This window comes from Hyperolius riggenbachi, chromosome 12 (assembly GCF_040937935.1).
Source record: "Hyperolius riggenbachi isolate aHypRig1 chromosome 12, aHypRig1.pri, whole genome shotgun sequence".
NCBI classification, from domain to species: Eukaryota; Metazoa; Chordata; class Amphibia; order Anura; family Hyperoliidae; genus Hyperolius; species Hyperolius riggenbachi.
Window position 1 is genome coordinate 173,322,681 of NC_090657.1, and position 25,333 is coordinate 173,348,013.

Genomic DNA, 25,333 nt, shown 5'->3' on the forward strand with positions numbered 1-25,333 from the left:
TCATGTAAACAAACTCATGGCCGCCATCTTGTGGCCAAAAAGTAAAACTACAACTAAAAGTGAAAAAATTAAAAGTCAACACACATTTACATTATAAAAATACTGTTTACATCCCACCCTACCAAAAATACCCACATAAAATGTTGAATATAAAAAAAAAAACATGTAAATAAAAAAAACATGTAAATATTTACCTAAGGGTCTAAACTTTTTAATTATCAATGTAAAGATGAAATATTGGTACTTATCCGTTAGCCGGGCGCATCCTCTAGGTGGCGACAAAACTCCACCAGAGTTGCATCTTTCCCTACTATCCATGTCGGCCTGGAGGGGGAATAGTAATTAGCGCCACCTGCCGGATGCGCCCGGCTAACGGATAAGTACCGAAATATTTCTATATTTTTTTTTTAATTTTAAACTTGTAAATAACGATAGATGCAAAACGGAAAAAATGCACCTTTAATTCCAAATAAAATAATGTCGCCATACATTGTGATAGGGACATAATTTTAACGTTGTAATAACCGGGACATATGGGCAAATACAATACATGAGTTTTAATTATGGAAGCATGTATTATTTTAAAACTATAATGGCTGAAAACTGAGAAATAATGATTTTTTTCCGTTTTTTTCCTATTCTTCCTGTTAAAATGCATTTACAGTAAAGTGGCTCTTAGCAAAATGTACCCAAAGAAAGCCTAATTGGTAGCGGAAAAAACAAGATATAGATCAGTTCATTGTGATAAGTAGTGATAAAGTTATAGGTTAATGAATGGGAGGTGAACATTGCTCAGACTGCAATGAAAATGACTGAAGGCTGAAGTGGTTAAAGGAAAGATTTGGCAACCCTGATGGGGCAGCTTCATTAGCATACAAGTGGTCAATAATATGCTAATAATGAATGATGCAAATACCATACAGATTGTATGCAGCTGGGAATAAGGCAAATCTAAATTGACAAGGACCTGTATTCAGTTGCATTATATTTGCCTGCAAGCCAAACTAATTAGCATCTCCAACCATCTCATGATGATAATAATAATAAAAATAATAATTACTTTTTACTAAAATCAGGAAGAGAATTGAATGAGATAGAGTTCAAGCAATGACAACCTGCAGTGACTATAAGCAGCACATCAGAGAGGAGCTGGCTGCTGTGATTGGCTCTGCACATCACTGCTCTGCATTGGGCTCTATTCTCAAAGACTTCCCGCATGCGGTAAAGTACATGCGGGAAGTTTGCACCCAAAATACCGGCAAGTTGGGATTCTCAAAATGTTCCGCATGTTTTTTCCGCATGCGGAAAAAGTGTGATAAAAGTGCGGGATTCATGCGGTAAAATTTCCACAAAAGTCGGTATTTTCCGCAATAAAAGATCAATTCTCAAAGATGTTCAGGCGCATCATTTCTTCGTTAATTACCGAATTTTTATCACCTACAAGTAGTAGGTGATATATTCCGCATCCCATTGACTTTAATGAAGTGTGGAGGCTTAAGGGCTGTGCTTGGTGGACTTTAACTTTTTTTTTTTAAACACTTTTTCATGCGACCTTTTTACCGCATGATTCCCGCATGAATAATGCCTGTTTCCGCATCTTTTTTCCCGCATGCGGAAAACATGCGGAAAATGTTAGTGAATGCTGAAAAAATGCGGAGTTTACCGCTGGCGGGAATTTAGCGCTAAAATTTTGCGGTACTTTTGGCTCTTTGAGAATAGAGCCCATTGTGTTGCTGGAAGGAGTGACGTGGAGCATGAAGTCAGTGTGGGCTGATGGGGCCCTCTGCAGGACACGGGGTGTATTGCCCTCTCATTACAGACAGCTGTGAAATCTTTGCCTCCAGCTGATAGTGGCAGGAGAGGCTGCAGGGCGGAGGCTCCTCAAACTTTTAGATAATCCAGCATGGGATGGGAGGAAGGCAGTGTTGTAGGGGGATACAGAACTAGCGGGACCACCTGGGGGTCACAATCCGATGCTGAATGAGCTCTTTATTGCTGTAATGGGGTTTGATGTTCGCTGTCATGTAATTGTCATACATACAGGTATCATGTGACTTACACATAGATGTGTCGTGATTGTCATATGTATACCATGTGATTGATATACATACAGGTATTATGTGACTGACATACATACAGGTATGTGATTAACATACAGGCATTATGTGATTGTCATACATACAGGCACCATGTGATTGTTATACATACAGGTATTATGTCACTGTTACACACACAGGTATCATGTGATTGTTAAATATGTAGGTATCCTTTGATTGTCATTCATACAGGTATCATGTGATTATTTGTCATACATATAGGTAGTATGTCACTGTTACACGGACAGTTATCATTTAATTGTCATACATTCATGTATCATGTGATTAACATACAGGTATCATGTGCTTTTCATACATACAGGTATCGTGATTAATGCAGAGGTATCCTGTGATTATCCTACATACAGGTATCCTGTGGTGATATACATACATACATACATACATACATACATACATACATACATACATACATACATACATACATACATACATACATACATACATACATACATACATACATACATACATACATACATACATACATACATACATACATACATACATACATGTGTGGAATGTTTGCGGTACATATGAGATGGTTGCTTGTGGTGCATACTAATGGGTCATTTGCGGTGCATTTGGGATGGGTGGGTCGCCTGTGGTGTGTAGGGTATGGGTTGGTCACTTGTGGTGTGTGCGGAATGGGTTAGTCGTTTGTGATGCGTATGGGTGGGTCATTTGCGGTGCCTACGATATAGTGGTGTTGCTTGGGGTACGGGTGGTTCGCTAGCGGTGTGTACGATACGGGTGGTTCGCTAGCGGTGTGTACGATACGGGTGGTTCGCTAGCGGTGTGTACGATACGGGTGGTTCGCTAGCGGTGTGTACGATACGGGTGGTTCGCTAGCGGTGTATAGGGTACAGGTGGGTTGCTTGCGGTGCATACGATACGGGTGGATCGCTAGCGGTGCGTACGGTACGGGTGGGTCGCTAGAGGTTCATACGATACGGGTGTGTACGGTACTGGTGGGTCGCTAGCGGTGCGTACGATACAGGTGGTTTGCTAGCGGTGCATAGGGTACGGGTGGGTTGCTTGCGGTGCGTACAATACGGGTGGGTCGCTAGCGGTGCGTACGGGTGGGTCGCTAGCAGTGCGTACGATACAGGTGGTTCGCTAGCGGTGTATAGGGTGGGTCGCTGGCGGTGCATACGATAGGGGTGGGCAGAGCTGGCCTTAGAGTACGCGGGGCCTGGGGCGAGTGTCATATGCGGGGCCTAGAGGCATAAGTGAAGGCCATGTACCGTACCACCACAGTCACAGGCTTGTCCACCTCTACAATATTTACAAAATATAAGGTATGTAAAACAAAATAGGAAAATCTGAGTATTTGTAAATGACACACTGCTCAGAACACAAACAACTACACTTCTGTAGACCTTTCCTTCACCACCACCAAAATTAGCATGGTATGGCAGGCTTGACATGCGGGGCCTTCTTCATGTGCGGGGCCTGGGGCGATAGCCCCACTTGCCACCCCCAAAGGCCGCCTCTGGGGTGGGGCGCTAGCGGTGTGTATGGGTGGGGCGCTAGCGGTGTGTATGGGTGGGGCGCTAGCGGTGTGTATGGGTGGGGCGCTAGCGGTGTGTATGGGTGGGGCGCTAGCGGGGTGTATGGGTGGGGCGCTAGTGGTGTGTATAGGTGGGGCGCTAGTGGTGTGTGTACGGGTGGGTTGCTAGCGGTGCGTACGGGTGGGTCTCTTGCAGTGCGTATCGGTGGGTCTCTTCTAGTGCATGGGTGGGGAAGCCCTGCAAACTATATGAGTGGAATGTCCTTAAGTATATAATAATTGGAATGATCTGCAATATATTATGAGTGCAATGGTCTGCAGTGTTTCCATGACAACAATGACGCTCTCCATAGCGGATAACGGGGCAGTGGGGAACTCTGGGATTTGTAGTCTATATCCCACTCTCCAGACTTTGAGAGCGCGGCGGAGAACTCCACCTCCCGGCAGCCCCTGCGTTGCAGTGCAGTCGCGGACTCTCCATGGCATGACGGGAGCTGTAGTCTGGCGCTTAGGAGCTCCTATAGGCAGAAAGCAGAGAACGGCGCACGGAGAACTACAGGCTGGAGCGGGCGGGGCCGGGCATCTCGGGGACGGCGGTGTGGATTCGGGGCTGACAGTCCGGCGGGGAGCGGAGATATGGCTGCCCGGGAGGAGGATGGGGAGGAGGTTCTCCGCATCGCCAGGAAGCTGGATAAGATGGTTTCCAAGAAGAACACGGCGAGTCCCCCCATTATTGCTGCACGGGGGCTTAGTGATGCAGGGGCTCCTGATATCAGGGGGACCCCATTGCAAAGTACCAAGGCTTTCGGCACTAAATGGGGTCTCCAACACTGACAGCAGGGGCACTTGATATGCAAGTGGTCTCCAGCAGTGAGAGATCAGGTCACATTAGACCATTATATGGAGCCCCCCCATCTCTGAGAGCCCTCCTCCCCAGGACTGAGAGCCCAGACCCCTGGCATTTTATGTTGCCCCCCCCCCCCCCCCCTCCAGGACTGAGAGCCCAGACCCAGGCATTGTATGGACCCCCCCCCCCTCCAGGACTGAGAGCCCAGACCCCTGGCATTTCATGTTGATTTCTCTCTCCCCCCCCCCCCCCCCCCCCTCAAGACTGAGAGTCTGGATCCCTGGCATTTTATGTTGCCCCTCAGGACTGAGAGCCCAGACCCCTGTTGTTCCCGTGTTGTTCCCAGCTCTGTGAACCTGGACCCCTGACATTTTTTTAATGTTGACCCTTGGTTCAGAGCCTGGATCCCTACCCCACAGCATTTCAGAGCTTGGACCCCTGAGATATAAGTATTTTTCCTGGAATGAGAGCCTGGCCCCTAGCTTCACACTTATGCCCTCAGAAGCCAGACCCCTGGCACTATGAGGACTCTCTGCTCAGAAAGCTTGGCGTTCTGGCATTATATAGGGTTCCCCAGTTGGGAGAGTCTAGACCCCCTTTATTATATTGGGTCCCCCAGTTAGGAGAGTCTGCACCCCTGTTTTAGGGGGTCCCCCAGTTAGGAGAGCCTGGACCCTCCAGCATTGTATAGGGTCCCCCAATTGGGACAGTCTGCACCTCTGGCATTATATATGGTTTCCAAGTACTGAGGTCCTGGGCTTCTGGCCGTATGTAGGGTCCCTCCGCATTGGGAGGCTGAAGCATGTGCTGGGATATGTAGTTCACAAGCTTCTACAGGAAGTGTATCTTTTCTGGCTGACAATAGATGTGGCTCTGCACAACTCCAGCACTCTTTCCTTGTGTAGTGCATGATGCAATGATCTGCAATGTAGGTGGCAGACTTGCAATACTCTGCAAAGGATATTGTGTGATGGAGCAATGCTCTGCAGCATGTATCAAGATAGATGCTTCAGAGTAAAGTTCTCCTGAAGATAGTGACAGTGCAATGCTGTGCACGGTATAGTGTGAGGGTGCGATGCTGTGCACGGTATAGTGTGAGGGTGCAATGCTGTGCATGGTATAGCGTGAGGGTGCAATGCTGTGCATGGTATAGCGTGAGGGTGCAATGCTGTGCATGGTATAGCGTGAGGGTGCAATGCTGTGCATGGTATAGCGTGAGGGTGCAATGCTGTGCATGGTATAGCGTGAGGGTGCAATGCTGTGCATGGTATAGCGTGAGGGTGCAATGCTGTGCGCGGTATAGCGTGAGGGTGCAATGCTGTGCGCGGTATAGCGTGCGGGTGCAATGCTGTGCGCGGTATAGCGTGCGGGTGCAATGCTGTGCGCGGTATAGCGTGCGGGTGCAATGCTGTGCGCGGTATAGCGTGCGGGTGCAATGCTGTGCGCGGTATAGCGTGCGGGTGCAATGCTGTGCGCGGTATAGCGTGCGGGTGCAATGCTGTGCGCGGTATAGCGTGCGGGTGCAATGCTGTGCGCGGTATAGCGTGCGGGTGCAATGCTGTGCGCGGTATAGCGTGCGGGTGCAATGCTGTGCGCGGTATAGCGTGCGGGTGCAATGCTGTGCGCGGTATAGCGTGAGGGTGCAATGCTGTGCGCGGTATAGCGTGAGGGTGCAATGCTGTGCGCGGTATAGCGTGAGGGTGCAATGCTGTGCGGGGTATAGCGTGAGGGTGCAATGCTGTGCGGGGTATAGCGTGAGGGTGCAATGCTGTGCGGGGTATAGCGTGAGGGTGCAATGCTGTGCGGGGTATAGCGTGAGGGTGCAATGCTGTGCGGGGTATAGCGTGAGGGTGCAATGCTGTGCGGGGTATAGCGTGAGGGTGCAATGCTGTGCGGGGTATAGCGTGAGGGTGCAATGCTGTGCGGGGTATAGCGTGAGGGTTCAATGCTGTGCGCGGTATAGCGTGAGGGTGCAATGCTGTGCGCGGTATAGCGTGAGGGTGCAATGCTGTGTAAGGTATAGTTGGGGGGGGGGGGGGGGTGTGCAATGCTGTGCGCGGTATAGCAGAAGAGTGCAAGGTTGTGCGCGGTATAGTGTGAGGGTGCAATGCTGTGCACGGTATAGCGTGAGCGTGCAATACTGTGCACGGTATAGTGTGAGGGTGCAATGCTTTGCGCGGTATAGCGTGAGGGTGCAATGTTGTGCGCGGTATAGCGTGTAATACTGTGCACGGTATAGTGTGAGGGTGCAATTCTTTGCGCGGTATAGCGTGCAATGCTGTGCGCGGTGAAGTGTGAGGGTGCAATGCTTTGCGCAGTATAGCGTGCAATGCTGTGCGCGGTATAGCGTGAGGGTGCAATGCTGTGCGCGGTATAGCGTGAGGGTGCAATGCTGTGCGCGGTATAGCGTGAGGGTGCAATGCTGTGCGCGGTATAGCGTGAGGGTGCAATGCTGTGCGCGGTATAGCGTGAGGGTGCAATGCTGTGCACGGTATAGCGTGAGGGTGCAATGCTGTGCACTGTATAGTGCACAATGTGAGGTATGTTGTATTGTTGTGAGGTTCTGTGGAGAGTTGAGGTGCTCTTCTCTGCCCCCTTTCAGTGGTGATGCCTCAAGCTGGTGCACACCCCCTTCAACAGTGATCACAGATCACACTCCTCCCCCTGCATAGCAGTGTGAAAACAAGTGCTTTGGGTGATCAGATAATTGGTTGGAAGGGGTTAAGACTGACAATGGAGAATATACATCATAGACATGGCAGGCAGTGATTGCACAGGAGGTGACCCTGTGCTGTGACACGTGTCCTGTAATTCGGAACATACAGAAGATGTTACATCTGCCCAGCATTGTAAAGGTGCCGATATACCTGTACAACTCTCCATTTCTCCTGCAGGAGGGGGTGCGATCACCATACACAGAGGTCTTCTTCTCATTCCTCCTGCAGGAGGGGGTGCTATCACTGTACACAGAGGCCTAATTCTCATTCCTCCTGCAGGAGAGGGGGCTGCTGTCAGCATACAGGGAGATTTTAGTCTCATTTTCCCTGCAGGAGGGGGGGGCACTATCACCATACACAAAGATCTTATTCTCATTCTTCCTGCATGAGGGACAAACTGTCACTATACACAGAGGTCCTATTCTCATTCGTCCTGCAGGAGGGGGGTGCTTTCACTGTACACAGAGCTCTTATTCTCATTCTTCCTGCAGGAGGGGGGTGCGATCACCATACACAGAGGTCTTCTTCTCATTTCCCTTGCAGGAGGAGGGCGCTGTCACCATACACAGAGGTCTTATTATCATTTCTCCTGCAGGAGGGGGGCGCTATCACCGCTTACAGAGGTCTTATTCTAATTCCTCCTGCAAGAGGGGGTGCTATCACTGTACACAGAGCTCTTATTCTCATTCCTCCTGCAGGAGGGGAGGCGCTGTCACCATACACAGAGGTCTTATTCTAATTTCTCCTGTAGAAGGGGGGGGTGCTGTCACCGTACACAGAGGTCTTAGTCTCATTCGTCCTGCAGGAGGGGGGTGCTATCACTGTACACAGAGCTCTTATTCTCATTCCTCCTGCAGGAGGGGAGGCGCTGTCACCGTACACAAAGGTCTTATTCTCATTCCTCCTGCAGGAGGGGAGGCGCTGTCACCGTACACAGAGGTCTTATTCTCATTCCTCCTGCAGGAGGGGGGTGCTATCACCATACACAGAGGTCTTATTCTCATTCCTCCTGCAGGAGGGGGGTGCTATCACCATACACAGAGGTCTTATTCTCATTTCTTTTGCAGGAGGAGGGCGCTGTCACCATACACAGAGGTCTTAGTCTCATTTTCCCTGCAGGAGGGGGGCGCTATCACTGTACACAGAGCTCTTATTCTCATTCCTCCTGCAGGAGGGGGGCGCTGTCACCACACACAGAGGTCTTATTCTCATTTCTCCTGCAGGAGGGGGCGCTGTCACCATACACAGAGGTCTTATTCTCATTCCTCCTGCAGGAGGGGGGCGCTATCACCGCTCACAGAGGTCTTATTCTCATTCCTCCTGCAGGAGGGGGGCGCTATCACAGCTCACAGAGGTCTTATTCTCATTCCTCCTGCAGGAGGGGAGCTATCACCGCTCACAGAGGTCTTATTCTCATTCCTCCTGCAGGAGGGGGGCGCTATCACTGCTCACAGAGGTCTTCTTCTCATTCCTCCTGCAGGAGGGGCGCTATCACCGCTCACAGAGGTCTTATTCTCATTCCTCCTGCAGGAGGGGAGGCACTGTCACCATACACAGAGGTCTTATTCCTCCTGCAGGAGGGGGTGCGATCACCATACACAGAGGTCTTATTCTCATTCCTCCTGCAGGAGGGGGTGCGATCACCATACACAGAGGTCTTATTCTCATTCCTCCTGCAGGAGGGGGGTGCTATCACCATACACAGAGGTCTTCTTCTCATTTCCTTTGCAGGAGGAGGGCGCTGTCACCATACACAGAGGTCTTATTCTTATTCATCCTGCAGGAGGGGGTGCTATCACCATACACAGAGGTCTTCTTCTCATTTTCCTTGCAGGAGGGGAGGCGCTGTCACCATACACAGAGGTCTTATTCTCATTTCTCCTGTAGAAGGGGGGCGCTGTCACCATACACAGAGGTCTTATTCTCATTCCTCCTGCAGGAGGGGGTGCTATCACCATACACAGAGGTCTTCTTCTCATTCCTCCTGCAGTAGGGGGGGGGCTATCACCATACACAGAGGTCTTATTCTCATTTCTCCTGTAGAAGGGGGGTGCTGTCACCGTACACAGAGGTTTTAGTCTCATTTTCCCTGCAGGAGGGGGACGCTATCACTGCTCACAGAGGTCTTATTCTAATTCCTCCTGCAGGAGTGGGGTGCTATCACTGTACACAGAGGTCTTATTCTCATTTCTGCTGCAGGAGGGGGCGCTGTCACCATACACAGAGGTCTTATTTTCATTCCTCCTGCAGTAGGGGGGCGCTATCACCATACAGAGGTCTTATTCTCATTTCTGCTGCAGGAGGGGGCGCTGTCACCATACACAGAGGTCTTATTTTCATTCCTCCTGCAGGAGGGGGCACTATCACCATACAGAGGTCTTATTCTCATTTCTGCTGCAGGAGGGGGCGCTGTCACCATACACAGAGGTCTTATTCTCATTCCTCCTGCAGGAGGGGGCCGCTATCACGATACACAGAGGTCTTATTCTCATTCCTCCTGCAGGAGGGGGGCGCTGTCACCACACACAGAGGTCTTATTCTCATTTCTGCTGCAGGAGGGGGCGCTGTCACCATACACAGAGGTCTTATTTTCATTCCTCCTGCAGGAGGGGGGCGCTATCACCATACAAAGGTCTTATTCTCATTCCTCCTGCAGGAGGGGGGCGCTATCACGATACACAGAGGTCTTATTCTCATTCCTCCTGCAGGAGGGGGGCACTATCACCACTCACAGAGGTTTTATTCTCATTCCTCATGCAGGAGGGGGAAACTTTCACTATACACAGAGATCTTAGTCTCATTCATTTTCCCTGCAGGAGGGGGGTGCTATCACGATACACGGAGGTCTTATTCTCATTCCTCCTGCAGGAGGGGGGTGTTATCACCGCTCACAGAGGTCTTATTCTCATTCCTGCTGCAGGAGGGGGGCACTATCACCATACACAAAGATCTTATTCTCATTCATCCTGCAGGAGGGGGGCGCTATCACCACTCACAGAGGTCTTATTCTCATTCCTACTGCAGGAGGGGGGCGCTATCACCGCTCACAGATGTCTTATTCTCATTCCTCCTGGAGGAGGGGGGTGCTATCATGATACACAGAGGTCTTATTCTCAATCTTCCTGCAGGAGTGGGGTGCTGTCACCATACACAGAGGTCTTCTTCTCATTTCCCTTGCAGGAGGAGGGCGCTGTCACCATACACAGAGGTCTTATTCTCATTTCTGCTGCACGAGGGGGGCTCTATCACCATACACAGAGGTCTTATTCTCATTCCTCCTGCAGGAGAGGGGCGCTATCATGATACACAGAAGTCTTATTCTCATTTCCCCTGCAGGAGGGGGGCGCTGTCACCACACACAGAGGTCTTATTCTCATTTCCGCTGCACGAGGGGGGCGCTATCACCATACACAGAGGTCTTATTCTCATTCCTCCTGCTGGAGGAGGGCACTATCTCTGCTCACAGAGGTCTTATTCTCATTCCTCCTGCAGGAGGGGGGCGCTATCACGATACACAGAAGTCTTATTCTCTTTTTCCCTGCAGGATGGAGGCGCTGTCGCCATACACAGAGATCTTAGTCTCATTTTCCCTGCAGGAGGGGGGCGCTATCACCATACACAGAGGTCTTATTCTCATTCCTCCTGCAGGAGGGGGGTGCTTTCACCATACACAGAGGTCTTATTCTCATTTCTCCTGCAGGAGGGGGGTGCTTTCACCATACACAGAGGTCTTCTTCTAATTTCCCTTGCAGGAGGAGGGCGCTGTCACCATACACAGAGGTCTTATTCTCATTTCTCCTGCAGGATGGGGCGCTGTCACTGTACACAGAGGTCTTATTCTCATTTCCCCTGCAGAAGGGGGGCGCTGTCATCACACACACAGGTCTTAGTCTCATTTTCCCTGCACGAGGGGGGCGCTATCACCATACACAGAGGTCTTATTCTCATTCCTCCTGCAGGAGGGGGGCGCTATAACCGCTCACAGAGGTCCTTTTCTCATTCCTCCTGCAGGAGGGGGGCACTATCACGATACACAGAAGTCTTATTCTCATTTTCCCTGCAGGAGGGAGGCGCTATCGCCATACACAGAGGTCTTATTCTAATTCCTCCTCCAGGAGTGGGGTGCTATTACTGTACACAGCTATTCTTCTCATTCCTCCTGCAGGAGGGGAGCGCTGTCACCATACACAGAGGTCTTATTCTCATTTCTCCTGCAGGAGGGGGGCGCTGTCACCACACACACAGGTCGTCTTCTCATTTCAACACGTACACTAGAAGGGTTTATACTTGGCACTCGGTTGATGGAGGTGGAAGGCTATGCCTGCGTAGATGGATGCAAACAATAGAATCAGGTCTTCACCCCGACTATCACTATGGAGGTGGCTCAAAATAGCAATGGGACGTGCAACTGGTCAAATTGCAGAAAACCTATTGAATCAACTTGGTACAGAGAGGCAGTCCAGGCACTGTCCCTTTAAATGTTTTATTTCATGCTTTAGCCATGTCTACTATATAAGACCGTTCCATACACAACATACAAACAGGATGTTTCAAACCTGCATGGACAAGTGGTGAAGGGGTGGCTGGGAAGACGGTGACCAGGGGATGTAGGATGACACTATAGCCGTTTAGCGCCGGTGTGGCGCTTGCTCACGTGCTGTGTGTCCTGGGTCAATGGCGGTGTGCACGGGCTTCCGAGATAGACTCGTAGATCCCGCCCTGCTTAATTAAAGGGACACTGTAGGGGGGTCGGGGGAAAATGAGTTGAACTTACCCGGGGCTTCTAATGGTCCCCCGTCTCCAGTTCACTTCTGGAATTTCAGACATTAAAGTCTGAAAACCACTGCGCCTGCATTGCCGTGTCCTCGCTCCCGCTGATGCCACCAGGAGCGTACTGCGCAGTCCCAGTATGTTCTGTGTCTGCACAGTACGCTCCTGGTGACATCAGCGGGAGTGAGGACACGGCAACACAGGCGCAGTGGTTTTCAGACTTTAAAGTCTGAAATTCCAGAAGTGAACCGGAGGTGGGGCCGGAGAATCGGTGAGTGGCTGCGCGGGCACAGGATGTCTGCGGGGGGCTATTAGAAGCCCCGGGTAAGTTCAACTCATTTTCCCCCGCCCCCCCCTACAGTATCCCTTTAAGTGCCATTGGCCCATCCAAGTTGACATTGTGTAGGACAAAGGTGAAGGGGCAGAGATTCGCCGCCTATCGGCGAAATGCATTAGAAAGTGCTGTGCTCATTGTATCATACAAAATACGTCTTGGGCATATTACAAACAATTACAAACGTGTATGAAAGCAGGGCGGGATCTACGAATCTATCTCGGAAGCCCGATCACACTGCCATTGAGCCAGGACACAGAGCAAGTGAGCAAGTGCCATACCGGCGCAAAACTACTGTAGTGCCGTCCTACATCCCCTGGTCACCGTCTTCCAAGCCACCCCTTCACCACTTGTCCATGCAGGTTTGAAACATCTTGTTTGTATGTTTTGTATGGAACTGTCTTATAACTGTAGTAGACATGGCTAAAGCATGAAATAAAGCATTTAAAGGGACAGTGCCTGGACTGTCTCTGTATCAGCTTCTTCTCATTTCCCTTGCAGGAGGGTGGTGCTGTCACCATACACAGAGGTCTTATTCGAATTCCTCCTGCAAGAGGGGGGCGCTGTCACTTTACAAAGAGGTCTATTCTCATTCATCCTGCAGGAGGAGGGCGCTATCACTGTACACAGAGGTCTTATACTCATTCCTCCTGCAGGAGGGAGGCGCTATCACTGTACACAGAGGTCTTATACTCATTCCTCCTGCAGAAGGGGGACGCTATCACCGTACACAAAGGCGTTATACTCATTTCTTCCTGCAGGAGGGTGCTGCTGTCACCATACACAGATGTCTTACTCTCATTCCTCCTGCAGGAGGGGGCTTCTGTCACCGTACACAGAGGTCTCATTACTCTGTCTTCTCTTACAGGAGGGCGCACTGGACCTGCTTAAGCAGCTGAAGAGCGTGACTATGTCTTTGGACATGCTGGAGGTATTGTCTCTGTTGCTGGTTTTGGCCTTTAGGGGACTCTAGTATGACATATTGGCCACATAGACCTTGTAATGAAGGCGTGGGGAATATTTTACCGGTTTACAAGACAACTGAAGCAAAAGGGATATGGAAACTGCCATAATCCTTCCATTTAAGCAATGCCAGTTGCTTGGCAGTCCTGCTGATCCTCTGCCTCTAATACTTTTAGCCATAGCCCCTGTACAAGCATGCAGCAGATTAGGTGTTCATGACATTGTCAGATCTGACAAGATTAGCAGCATGCTTGTTTCTGGTGTTACTCAGACACTACTGCAGCCAAATACATCAGTAGGGCTGCCAGGCAACTGGTATTGTTTAAATGGAAATAAATATGGCAGCCTCCATATCCCTCTCACTACAGTTGCCCTTTAAGCCCAATATTTGAAGGGTGTGTCCTGCATGCAGAGTGTTAATTCCCTCACAAGGCTCATCTTGGTTTTGGTTATTGCCGGTGCAGATGAGATCTGGTCGTTTGGTATTATTACACATGTAACAATCCTCGCTTATGCATTCTTACAGTCCACTCGGATTGGTATGTCGGTGAACGCTCTGAGAAAACAATGCAGTGAGGAGGAGGTGATCGCTCTGTCCAAGTCTCTGATAAAGTCCTGGAAGAAGCTGCTTGGTGAGAAACTGGTTATTCCTTCAATAAAATCCATCAGCTTTACTTAAAGAGAACCAGAGACAAAGCACCCTCATGTATTTTACCATATATATCAGTGGGAACATGACAGTAAACACCTACTCTGCTCTCTGCTTCATTCTTCTGTGCTAAATCTGCCTGTTATCAGCCCTGATAAGAATCCCCGACTGAGCATTCAGTCTAGCTTTTCCCGGAATGATTATAGCTGAGTCTGTCTTCTGTAATGTCTTCTCAAGCCCGAGTCTGCCCCCTCCTGGCTCTGCTGTAATGGCTCAGCTATAATCATTCCAGGCAAAGCTAGACTGAATGCTCAGTCTGGGATTCTTATCAGGGCTGATAACAGGCAGATTTAGCAGAGAAGAATGAAGCAGAGAGCAGAGTAGGTGTTTACTGTCATGTTCCCATTGATATATATAGTCAAATACATGAGGGTGCTTCGTCTCTGGTTCACTCTAAACATGATTTATTATAAGGACTGGATATATTTGTGTATGCATTATTCTGTCTAAATCAGGTGTTTGGGCTTGTAGATTAAGGCTTGTATTTACTACTCATGGGTGGGGTGATTAGCAGAGCTTCACCCATGCATCGTGCAGGTTTTCCTATAACTCATGTGGGTCACTACAGGCTATTTTTGTAGATCTATGATACATTTCGAACCCAAAGAGCACATAGCGCTTGTACAAAGCTCTATTAGTCTTGTGAGTAATCTAAGGGAGGAGCTCCATACAGACTATCCCATGAGTAATGGAAGGGTGGAGTTCCATACAGACTATCCCATGAGTAATGGAAGGGTGGAGCTCCATACAGACTATACCATGAGTCATGGAAGGGAGGAGTTCCATACAGACTATCCCATGAGTAATGGAAGGGAGGAGCTCCATACAGACTATCTTAGTAGTAATGGAAGGGAGGAGCTCCATACAGACTATCCCAGGAGTAATGGAAGGGAGGAGCTCCATACAGACTTTCCCAGGAGTAATGGAAGGGAGGAGCTCCATACAGACTTTCCCAGGAGTAATGGAAGGGAGGAGCTCCATACAGACTATCCCATGAGTGATAGAAGATTACTTATGTGTTTTATCCTTTAGTCGTTTAGAACTTGTTGCCTGAGTAAACCCAAGCATTTCCCTTGAATTGGTCCTGTCCTGTGCAGTATTACAGAGCAGCATTGTGTGAGTGATCAGTAACCGTGTCTGTAACTTGTGTCTCCTGCAGATAGCTCGGAGCAGCGGGGCAGGGAGAGGAGTCAGAGCTCCTCATCCTCTAAGGATGAGTCCAGGTAAGCTGTTTTTCTGCTGCTGGCCTCGGAGGCAGGGTAGAGGGGGCAGCAGAGGTTGAGACAATGTTTCTGTTCACTTTTTAGTTCAGCCAAGAAGTCTGATGGGCCAAAATCCCCCAGCACCCCAAAAATGACCCGCTTCCCACCTCTACCTGTCACCTCGAACTCTGTGCGTACCAAGTGCCGAGAGATGCTAATCGCAGCTCTGCAAACTGATGGTAAGGCAAGACCTATGTACACGGTGTGTGTGTATGGGTATCATGCAGGGCCGGTGCTACCATGGGGCAACCTAGGCAATTGCCCCAGAGCCAGCTGTCTTCCCACTAAGGTCTACCCCCTCCCCCAAGTTGAGTGTTGCTCCCTGGGGCCACTGCAGAGTCTTCAGCAGAGTAGACAAAACAAATACAATTTATATTGTGCTTTTCTCCTGGTGGACCCAAAGCACTTGAGCTGCAGCCACTAGGATGTGCTCTATAGGCAGTAGCAGTGTTAGGGACTCTTGCCCAAGGTCTCCTTACTGAATAAGTGCTAGCTTACTAAACCCAGGTCTCCTGTGTATGAGGCAGAGTCCTTAACCATTACACTACCCGGCCACTACTGAATAGGAGTAGTGACTCACCTGTCCCAGCGGACATGCTCCTCTGTCAGTCCATGGCTCGTGTACTCCTGTCTTCATCCTCACAGGGGTGTCTCTCCTCCATGACCTGGTGCATATTATTGTGTAATAACATCCCGCGGGTCACAGAGAAGATGCAGCCAGCAGTGGATGAAGATGTGGAGCCACACACTGACAGATGGGCGTGCGCAGTGGGACAGGTGAGTCGCTATTCTGCTGAAGACTCTGCTTGAGCCCCAAAGTTAAAGGGGTTCTGTGGGGTATAAAACAAAAAGCAAAGTGTCACTTACCTGGGGCTTCTACCGGCTCCCTGCAGCTATTAAGTCCCACGCCGTTACTGAAGCCCTCTCCGTTCGTCGCCGCCGGTGACCTGCTAATTATTCGTCTAACTAGACGAATAGTGCTGCTTTGCCGTGCACGTCCTCGCTCCCGCACGCGCCATTGGGTGCTTACTGCGCAGGTGCAGTACAAGAAAGCTTCGTTCTGTGCCTGCGCAGTAAGCTCCCGATAACGCGTGCTTCTACGACCGTGCAGCCACAGTACTATTCGTCTAGTTAATGAATAATTAGCAGGCCACCAGCAGCAACGAATGGAGGTGGCTTCAGTGACGGTGTGGGACTTAATGGCTGCAGGGGGCCGGTAGAAAAAGCCCCATGTATAAGTGACACTTTTTTTTTTTAATTTTCTTTTTTAACCCACGGAACTCCTTTACCTTGGGGGAAGGCAGCTGGCCCGGGGCCCAGGGGGACTTTGGCATCAATAAAGGGGCCAATAATGCAGCTTTAGGGAAGGGGGGGGGGGGTCAGGTCTGTCATAATAAGGGGAGGGGAATTGATCTGTGAGGGGGGCCCCAACTTTTGGTCTGTACTGTATGTACAGTGTGCGAGTGTATGCATACTGTCTGTACAGTGTGCATATGTATACTGTGTATGTACAGTGTGCGAGTGTGTGTGTATACTGTCTGTACAGTGTGCATATGTATACTGTGTGTATGTACAGTGTGCGAGTGTGTGTATACTGTGTCTATACAGCGTGCATATGTATACTGTGTATGTACAGTGTACGAGTGTGTGTGTGCATACTGTGTCTGTACAGTGTGCATATGTATAGTGTGTATGTACAGTGTGCGAGTGTGTGTGCATGCTGTCTGTACATACACACTATACATATGCACACTGTACAGACACAGTATGCACACACACACTCGCACACTGTACATACACAGTATACATATGCATGCTGTATAGACACAGTATACACACACTCGCACACTGTACATACAAACAGTATACATATGCACACTGTACAGACACAGTATGCAAACACTCGCACACTGTACATACACACAGTATACATATGCACACTGTACAGACAGTATGCACAGACACTCGCACACTGTACATACACAGTATACATATGCACACTGTACAGTGTGCGAGTGTGTATGCATACTGTCTGTACAGTGCATATGTATACTGTGTATGTACAGTGTGCGAGTGTGTGTGCATGCTGTCTGTACAGTGCATATGTATACTGTGTATGTACAGTGTGCGAGTGTGTGTGCATGCTGTCTGTACAGTGTGCATATGTATACTGTGTATGTACAGTGTGCGAGTGTATGCATACTGTCTGTACAGTGCATATGTATACTGTGTATGTACAGTGTGCGAGTGTGTATGCATACTGTCTGTACAGTGTGCATATGTATACTGTGTGTATGTACAGTGTGCGACTGTGTATGCATACTGTCTGTACAGTGTGCATATGTATACTGTGTGTATGTACAGTGTGCGAGTGTGTATGCATGCTGTCTGTACAGTGCATATGTATACTGTGTATGTACAGTGTGCGAGTGTGTATGCATGCTGTCTGTACAGTGCATATGTATACTGTGTATGTACAGTGTGCGAGTGTGTGTGCATGCTGTCTGTACAGTGTGCATATGTATACTGTGTATGTACAGTGTGCGAGTGTATGCATACTGTCTGTACAGTGCATATGTATACTGTGTATGTACAGTGTGCGAGTGTGTATGCATACTGTCTGTACAGTGTGCATATGTATACTGTGTGTATGTACAGTGTGCGAGTGTGTATGCATACTGTCTGTACAGTGTGCATATGTATACTGTGTGTATGTACAGTGTGCGAGTGTGTATGCATACTGTCTGTACAGTGTGCATATGTATACTGTGTGTATGTACAGTGTGTGAGTGTGTGTGCATGCTGTCTGTACAGTGCATATGTATACTGTGTATGTACAGTGTGCGAGTGTGTATGCATGCTGTCTGTACAGTGCATATGTATACTGTGTGTATGTACAGTGTGCGAGTGTGTATGCATACTGTCTGTACAGTGCATATGTATACTGTGTGTATGTACAGTGTGCGATTGTGTATGCATACTGTCTGTACAGTGTGCACATGTATACTGTTTGTACAGTGTGTACAGGGGAATTGATCTGTGAGGGGGGCCCCAACTTTTGGTCTGTACTGTATGTACAGTGTGCGAGTGTATGCATACTGTCTGTACAGTGTGCATATGTATACTGTGTGTATGTACAGTGTGCGAGTGTTTGCATACTGTGTCTGTACAGTGTGCATATGTATACTGTGTGTATGTACAGTGTGCGAGTGTTTGTATACTGTCTATACAGCGTGCATATGTATACTGTGTATGTACAGTGTACGAGTGTGTGTGTGCATACTGTGTCTGTACAGTGTGCATATGTATAGTGTGTATGTACAGTGTGCGAGTGTGTGTGCATGCTGTCTGTACATACACAGTATACATATGCACACTGTACAGACACAGTATGCGCACACACACACTCGCACACTGTACATACACAGTATACATATGCACGCTGTATAGACACAGTATACACACACTCGCACACTGTACATACAAACAGTATACATATGCACACTGTACAGACACAGTATGCAAACACTCGCACACTGTACATACACACAGTATACATATGCACACTGTACAGACAGTATGCACAGACACTCGCACACTGTACATACACAGTATACATATGCACACTGTACAGTGTGCGAGTGTGTATGCATACTGTCTGTACAGTGCATATGTATACTGTGTATGTACAGTGTGCGAGTGTGTATGCATACTGTCTGTACAGTGCATATGTATACTGTGTATGTACATTGTGCGAGTGTGTATGCATACTGTCTGTACAGTGTGCATATGTATACTGTGTATGTACAGTGTGCGAGTGTGTATGCATACTGTCTGTACAGTGTGCATATGTATACTGTGTGTATGTACAGTGTGCGAGTGTGTATGCATACTGTCTGTACAGTGTGCATATGTATACTGTGTGTATGTACAGTGTGCGAGTGTGTATGCATGCTGTCTGTACAGTGCATATGTATACTGTGTATGTACAGTGTGCGAGTGTGTATGCATACTGTCTGTACAGTGCATATGTATACTGTGTATGTACAGTGTGCGAGTGTGTATGCATACTGTCTGTACAGTGTGCATATGTATACTGTGTATGTACATTGTGCGAGTGTGTATGCATACTGTCTGTACAGTGTGCATATGTATACTGTGTATGTACAGTGTGCGAGTGTGTGTGCATGCTGTCTGTACAGTGTGCATATGTATACTGTGTATGTACAGTGTGCGAGTGTGTATGCATACTGTCTGTACAGTGTGCATATGTATACTGTGTGTATGTACAGTGTGCGAGTGTGTATGCATACTGTCTGTACAGTGTGCATATGTATACTGTGTGTATGTACAGTGTGCGAGTGTGTATGCATACTGTCTGTACAGTGTGCATATGTATACTGTGTGTATGTACAGTTTGCGAGTGTGTATGCATACTGTCTGTACAGTGCATATGTATACTGTGTATGTACAGTGTGCGAGTGTGTATGCATACTGTCTGTACAGTGTGCATATGTATACTGTGTGTATGTACAGTGTGCGAGTGTGTATGCATACTGTCTGTACAGTGTGCATATGTATACTGTGTATGTACAGTGTGCGAGTGTGTATGCATACTGTCTGTACAGTGCATATGTATACTGTGTGTATGTACAGTGTGCGATTGTGTATGCATACTGTCTGTACAGTGCATATGTATACTGTGTGTATGTACAGTGTGCGAGTGTGTGTGCATGCTGTCTGTACAGTGCATATATATACTCTGTATGTACAGTGTGCGAGTGTGTATGCATGCTGTCTGTACAGTGCATATGTATACTGTGTGTATGTACAGTGTGCGAGTGTGTATGCATACTGTCTGTACAGTGCATATGTATACTGTGTGTATGTACAGTGTGCGATTGTGTATGCATACTGTCTGTACAGTGTGCACATGTATACTGTTTGTACAGTGTGCAGGTGTGTGTGTGTGCATACTGTCTGTACAGTGTGCATATTTACCGTATTTTTCATACTATAAGTTGCACCTAAATTTAGAAGACAAAAAGCAGGGGAAAAAATATATACTAAACCTGGTGCATCTATGGTGAAGTACATCCATGTACCTCTTGTGTTTCCCTGTGTCTTCCTCTGTCCCCCTTGTGTCCTCCTGTGTTCCCCATGTGTCCACCTCTGTCCTCCTTGTGTCCCTCTCTATGCCCCTTTGTGTCCCCCTGTGTCTTGAGTTTGTCCCCGTGTCCTACTCTGCATGGGCATAGTTCAAGGGGTCCCCGGCATTGCGGCAGGATGAAGGTTCGTATTGAAAGGCGTTCACAAGTCAGGAACTCCCTGCATTTGGACTATAAGACGCAGCGAATTTCCCCCCCACTTTGGGGGGAGAAAAAGTGAGTCTTATAGTCCAAAAAATACAGTATACTGTGTGTATGTACAGTGTGCGCGTGTGTATGCATACTGTCTGTACAGTGTGCGCGTGTGTATGCATACCGTGCCCATACAGTGTGCATATGTATACTGTGTGTACTGTGTCTCTGTACAGTGTATGTATGTATGTATACTGTCTGTACAGTGTGCATATGTATACTGTGTGTGTACAGTGTGCGAGGGTGTATGCATACTGAGTCTGTAAAGTGTGCATATTCATACTGTGTGTATGTGTGTGCAGGGCTGTGGAGTTGGTACAAAAATCCACCGACTCCGACTCCTCAGTTCAGGATTCCTCAGACTCCGACTCCTCGCCTCCGACTCCTCTAATTTGCATATAACAATCTTGTTGATTGAAAGTATGTAACGTGAAATTCGTCTCTTAACTGCCAACGCTTAGGAATTTTAAAAGACAACTGAAGTGAGAAGGATATGTGGACTACTATATTTATTCCCTTTAGTCATAGACTAAAACTAGTCCTTGGTAAGAGTACTTGTAAAAAGTACAGACCGGAACAAAGAACATCTATCAGGCCCTAGGCAATGTAAGTGTGGGTACATGTAAGAGTGATGTGCAGGTACTCTGCAGGGGAATGAGGAGATTCTTCCTCTATTACACATTCTTCATGCACAATCTGAACCAGGTTTATGGGTGATAGACAACACCTCTGTGTTCAATGTGCACAACATTCTCAGTGGATTCCCTGCAGCTCTGTGGGGAGTGCATATGTACAGTATAGTACTACTGTGTAACAAAGTAAACCTGAGACAGATAAAATTAAAGTTTTATACATACCTGGGGCTTCCTCCAGCCCCCTTCAGGATAATCAGTCCCTCGCTGTGCTCCTCCGCCACCTGGATCTTCTGCTATGGGTCCAGGCACTTGAGCCAGTCTGGCGTAGTGTGCATGCACACACTCTGCCGACGGGAGGGTACTACACCTGTGCAGCACTATTGCACAGGTGCAGAACGCTCCTGGCTGTGGAAGCAGCATGCGGCCGGACTGCGCTGACTGGTTGAATTACCAGGACTCCTAGCAGAAGATCCAGGTGGTGGAGGTGGACAGCGAGGGACTGATTAGCCTGAAGGGGGCTGGAAGAAGCCCCAGGTATATATAAAACTTTTCTTTTCATCCGTCTCAGGTACCATTTAATTCGTAGTCACCAAACCAAATTTTAACAACATATCAAATTATTTGATTTCATGAGCTAAGAGTACATTTGCATAAATCAGAATCAACGCAGAATTATTTCCATCTCATTGACCATCTTTATTAGTGACACGGCTACACATCAGGCTTTATTCTTACAGCATAGATGTTATTTAGTATATATATAAGAGATTCCTGTGTACACATATATACAGTCACAATCAGATGTGTATATCTGACTTTAAAAATACGGGGACTGCTTTATTGAAGCAGCACAAGTCATTAATTTTGATTGGTTTACTTCATTTTTGTGGACTAAGCACAGCTATTACTGTATGTATAAATTATTTATGACGACTAATATCTGAGAAATTAAACATTTTATCATATTTTCTATTTTAACCATTTAATGGCAATGTATCGTATTAAAACGTCATGCTTTTGCCTGTTAATGGCAACATGACGTTTTAATACGTCGCGAGTTCCCGCCGCCCTTCCGCTCTTGTGCGCGCCGCTACCGCCGCCATTACAATCGGGATCCCGTGCTGAGTGATTGGGGAAGAGGACCGAGCGGTCCTCCACCCAATCGCACTGCCTGGAGTGAATGGACGCGACCGCAAACAGCGGCCGCGTCCATTCATAAAAACAGGAAATGTTACAGTTTAATAAAGAGTGTAAAAAAAAAAAAAAGTGATCACTTCCTATACGGGAGAGTGTTCACTAGCGCCATCTTGTGACCAATAAGTATATTACACATATATATATACACAAGTACATACACACGATTAATAAAATAACACTTCCAACCCCCCCCCCCCCCCCCCCCCCCCCCCAAAAAAAAAACACTTGTAAATAAAAATCAGCTTAAAAAAAATAAATAGTTGCCTCAGGGACTCAGCTTTTTTTAACCTATATTTTATGGGGGAAAATTAATTTTAATTTATATAGGGGCTGGTAATTATGGCCAGAACAAAAAAGAAAAATAACACCTACCGTATTTTTCGGACTATAAGACGCACTTTTTTTTCCCCAAAAGTGGGGGGAAAAAGCCCCTGCGTCTTATAGTCCGAATACAGGGAGTCCCTGACTTACGAACGCCCGCCGATACGAACCGCCGCCTCGCCGCGATGTCAGGGACTCCCTGCAATGCCCCCGGTGTCCTCCTGCACTGCCCATACGTAGCTTGAATATTGGCGGCCGCCGTGTATCTGCCCTTTGTCTGACCTAATTAGCCGCAGTAGGCTATGCATCTGCCCCCGTGTAATATAATTAGTGTTGTATCTCCCGTGTAATGTAATTAGCATTCAATACCGTGGCCGCCCGTGTATTTGCAATTAGCTTTTAATCAACCCGCCTCCAGCCCGTGTAATGCAATTAGCATTTAATCAGCCCCGCCTCCCGCCCGTGTAAGGCAATTAGCAGCGGGCATCACTCACCTGAAACTTGAAGCCCGCGGTGAAAAGCTGTTCGTCTCGCTCGTTCTTTCCTCCAAGTGCCGGCACTTCCTGGTCACGTCATTACATACGCGACCAGGAAGTGCCGGCACTTGGAGGAAAGAACGAGCGAGACGAACAGCTTTTCACAGCGGGCTTCAAGTTTCAGGTGAGTGATGCCCGCTGCTAATTGCCTTACACGGGCAGGAGGCGGGGTGATTGAATGTTAATTGCCTTACACGGGCGGGAGTGATTGAATGCTAATTGCATTACACGGGTGGGAGGCGGGGTGATTGAATGCTAATCACTTTACACAGGCGGCCAGGGTATTGAATGCTAATTACATTACACAGGAGATCCAACACTAATTATATTACAGGGGAGGGAGCAGTTGCATTAATTATATTACAGGGGAGGGAGCAGTTGCATTAATTATATTACATGGGGGGGGGGCAGATGCATTAATTATATTACATGGGGGCCGATGCATTAATTATATAACATGGGGGCAGATGCATGGGCTACTGTGGATAATTACGTCAGACAAAGGGGAGATACACAGCTGCCACCGCTATTTACATTACATATGGGCAGTGCAGGAGGACACCAGGGGCATTGCAGGGGACTTAAGGAAAATACATTGAGTCAGAACATCTACCAGACGCTCCTGGACCATGGACGCACCAGCTTTAGTATACTTTTTTTTCCCCCTGGTTTTTGCCCTCTAAAGCTAGGTGCGTCTTATAGTCCGGAGCGTCTTATAGTCCGAAAAATACGGGTATATTTCAAAATAATATATTGTCGCCATACATTGTGATAGGGACATAATTTAAACGGTTTAATAATCGGGACAACTGGGCAAATAAACGGTGTTTGTTTTAACCACACGAGAATGTTTAATTTTAAAACTATAATGGCTGAAAACGGAGAAATAATTATTTTTTCTCTTTTTTTTTTTTTTTTTCCCATTAAAACGCATTTAGGATAAAAAAAAATTCTTAAAATGTACTACCCACAGAAAGCCTAATTGGTGGCGAAAAAAACTAGGTATAGATCATTTTCTTGTGATAAGTAGTAATAAAGTTATTAGGGAATAAAAGGGAGGAGCACTGACAAGTGAAAATTGCTCTGGTCCGTTAGAGTAAAAACCCTTGGTAGTGAACTGGTTAATTACAGTTTAAATTCATTAGGAGTCTGAGTCGGTGCATTTTTTCCCGACTCCGACTCCAGGCACCCAAAATTGCCCCGACTCCACGACTCCGACTCCACAGCCCTGTGTGTGTGTACAGTCTGTACGCATGCTGTCAAGTTTGCATATGTATACTGTGTGTGTGTGTGTGTGTGTATGCCTACTGTTTCGCTAACGCATAGCATGACCAATGGTTTGCGCGCGCTAACGTAGTTTGTCGAGCTATAATGTGCGCTCTTTGCCGCGTTAGTGTGCACACGCATTACATTGCGTGCTAAACGCGTAGCAAGGTTGTCACTGTTTTGTGAATCGAGCCCTGTGTCTGTACAGTGTGCATATGTATACTGTGTATGTACAGTGTGCGATTGTGTATGTACATGGCGTGTGCATATGTACAGTGTGTGTGTCCAGTGTGTATGTATACTTTATGTATTTGCACGCATTACAGTGTGTACAGTGTATGTCTGTCCATTGTGCGAGTGTGTATGTATACTGTGTGCATGTACAGTGTGCAGAGTATGTGTTTGTGCGAGTGTGTGTATATGGTATCTATTGTGTGTATGTTTACGGTTTGTAAAGTGCAATTGTACAGTGTGTGTATATGTGTACAGTGTGTATGTATAGTGTGTGTGTGTGTGTGTACAGTGTACATGTGTGTATGTTTACTGTGTATGTACTGTGTGAGTGTGTGTTTGTATATATTATGCTTTGGGAAAAACACAACATAAGTGACTTGTTACTTCCCCGGTAAACAGCAGCTGCGTCCTCTGAGTTCCCCTCTCTCTCTTCCTCTAGGAGACTACATCGCCATTGGATCCGATTGTGATCTGTTGGCGGCTCAGATCGAGGAAGATATCCTTTTTTGGGGCTGTTTGGGGGTAAGGAGGGAATGGAAGCAAAAACCAACTGACAAT

At 47.6% G+C, this 25,333-nt stretch overlaps 1 protein-coding gene across 4 annotated transcripts in view; it reads left to right on the forward strand.

Annotated features, from left to right (window-relative positions):
- Window positions 1-1,855: 1,855 nt before the first annotated feature.
- TCEA2 (transcription elongation factor A2) overlaps window positions 1,856-25,333 on the forward strand; it is a 44,047-nt gene continuing 20,569 nt past the window's right edge. Inside the window, exons 1-7 of one of the 4 annotated variants that reach the window (XM_068263196.1) lie at window positions 1,856-2,043; window positions 2,419-2,464; window positions 13,161-13,223; window positions 13,782-13,887; window positions 15,124-15,187; window positions 15,272-15,405; window positions 25,215-25,271. In XM_068263196.1, coding sequence (XP_068119297.1) covers window positions 13,203-13,223; window positions 13,782-13,887; window positions 15,124-15,187; window positions 15,272-15,405; window positions 25,215-25,271 — 382 coding nt within the window. In that variant the 5' untranslated portion in view covers window positions 1,856-2,043; window positions 2,419-2,464; window positions 13,161-13,202. Of the gene's footprint in view, window positions 2,044-2,363; window positions 2,465-4,126; window positions 4,342-13,160; window positions 13,224-13,781; window positions 13,888-15,123; window positions 15,188-15,271; window positions 15,406-25,214; window positions 25,272-25,333 lie in introns of those variants that run through there. The other 3 variants (XM_068263195.1, XM_068263197.1, XM_068263194.1) reach the window with 3 other exon arrangements.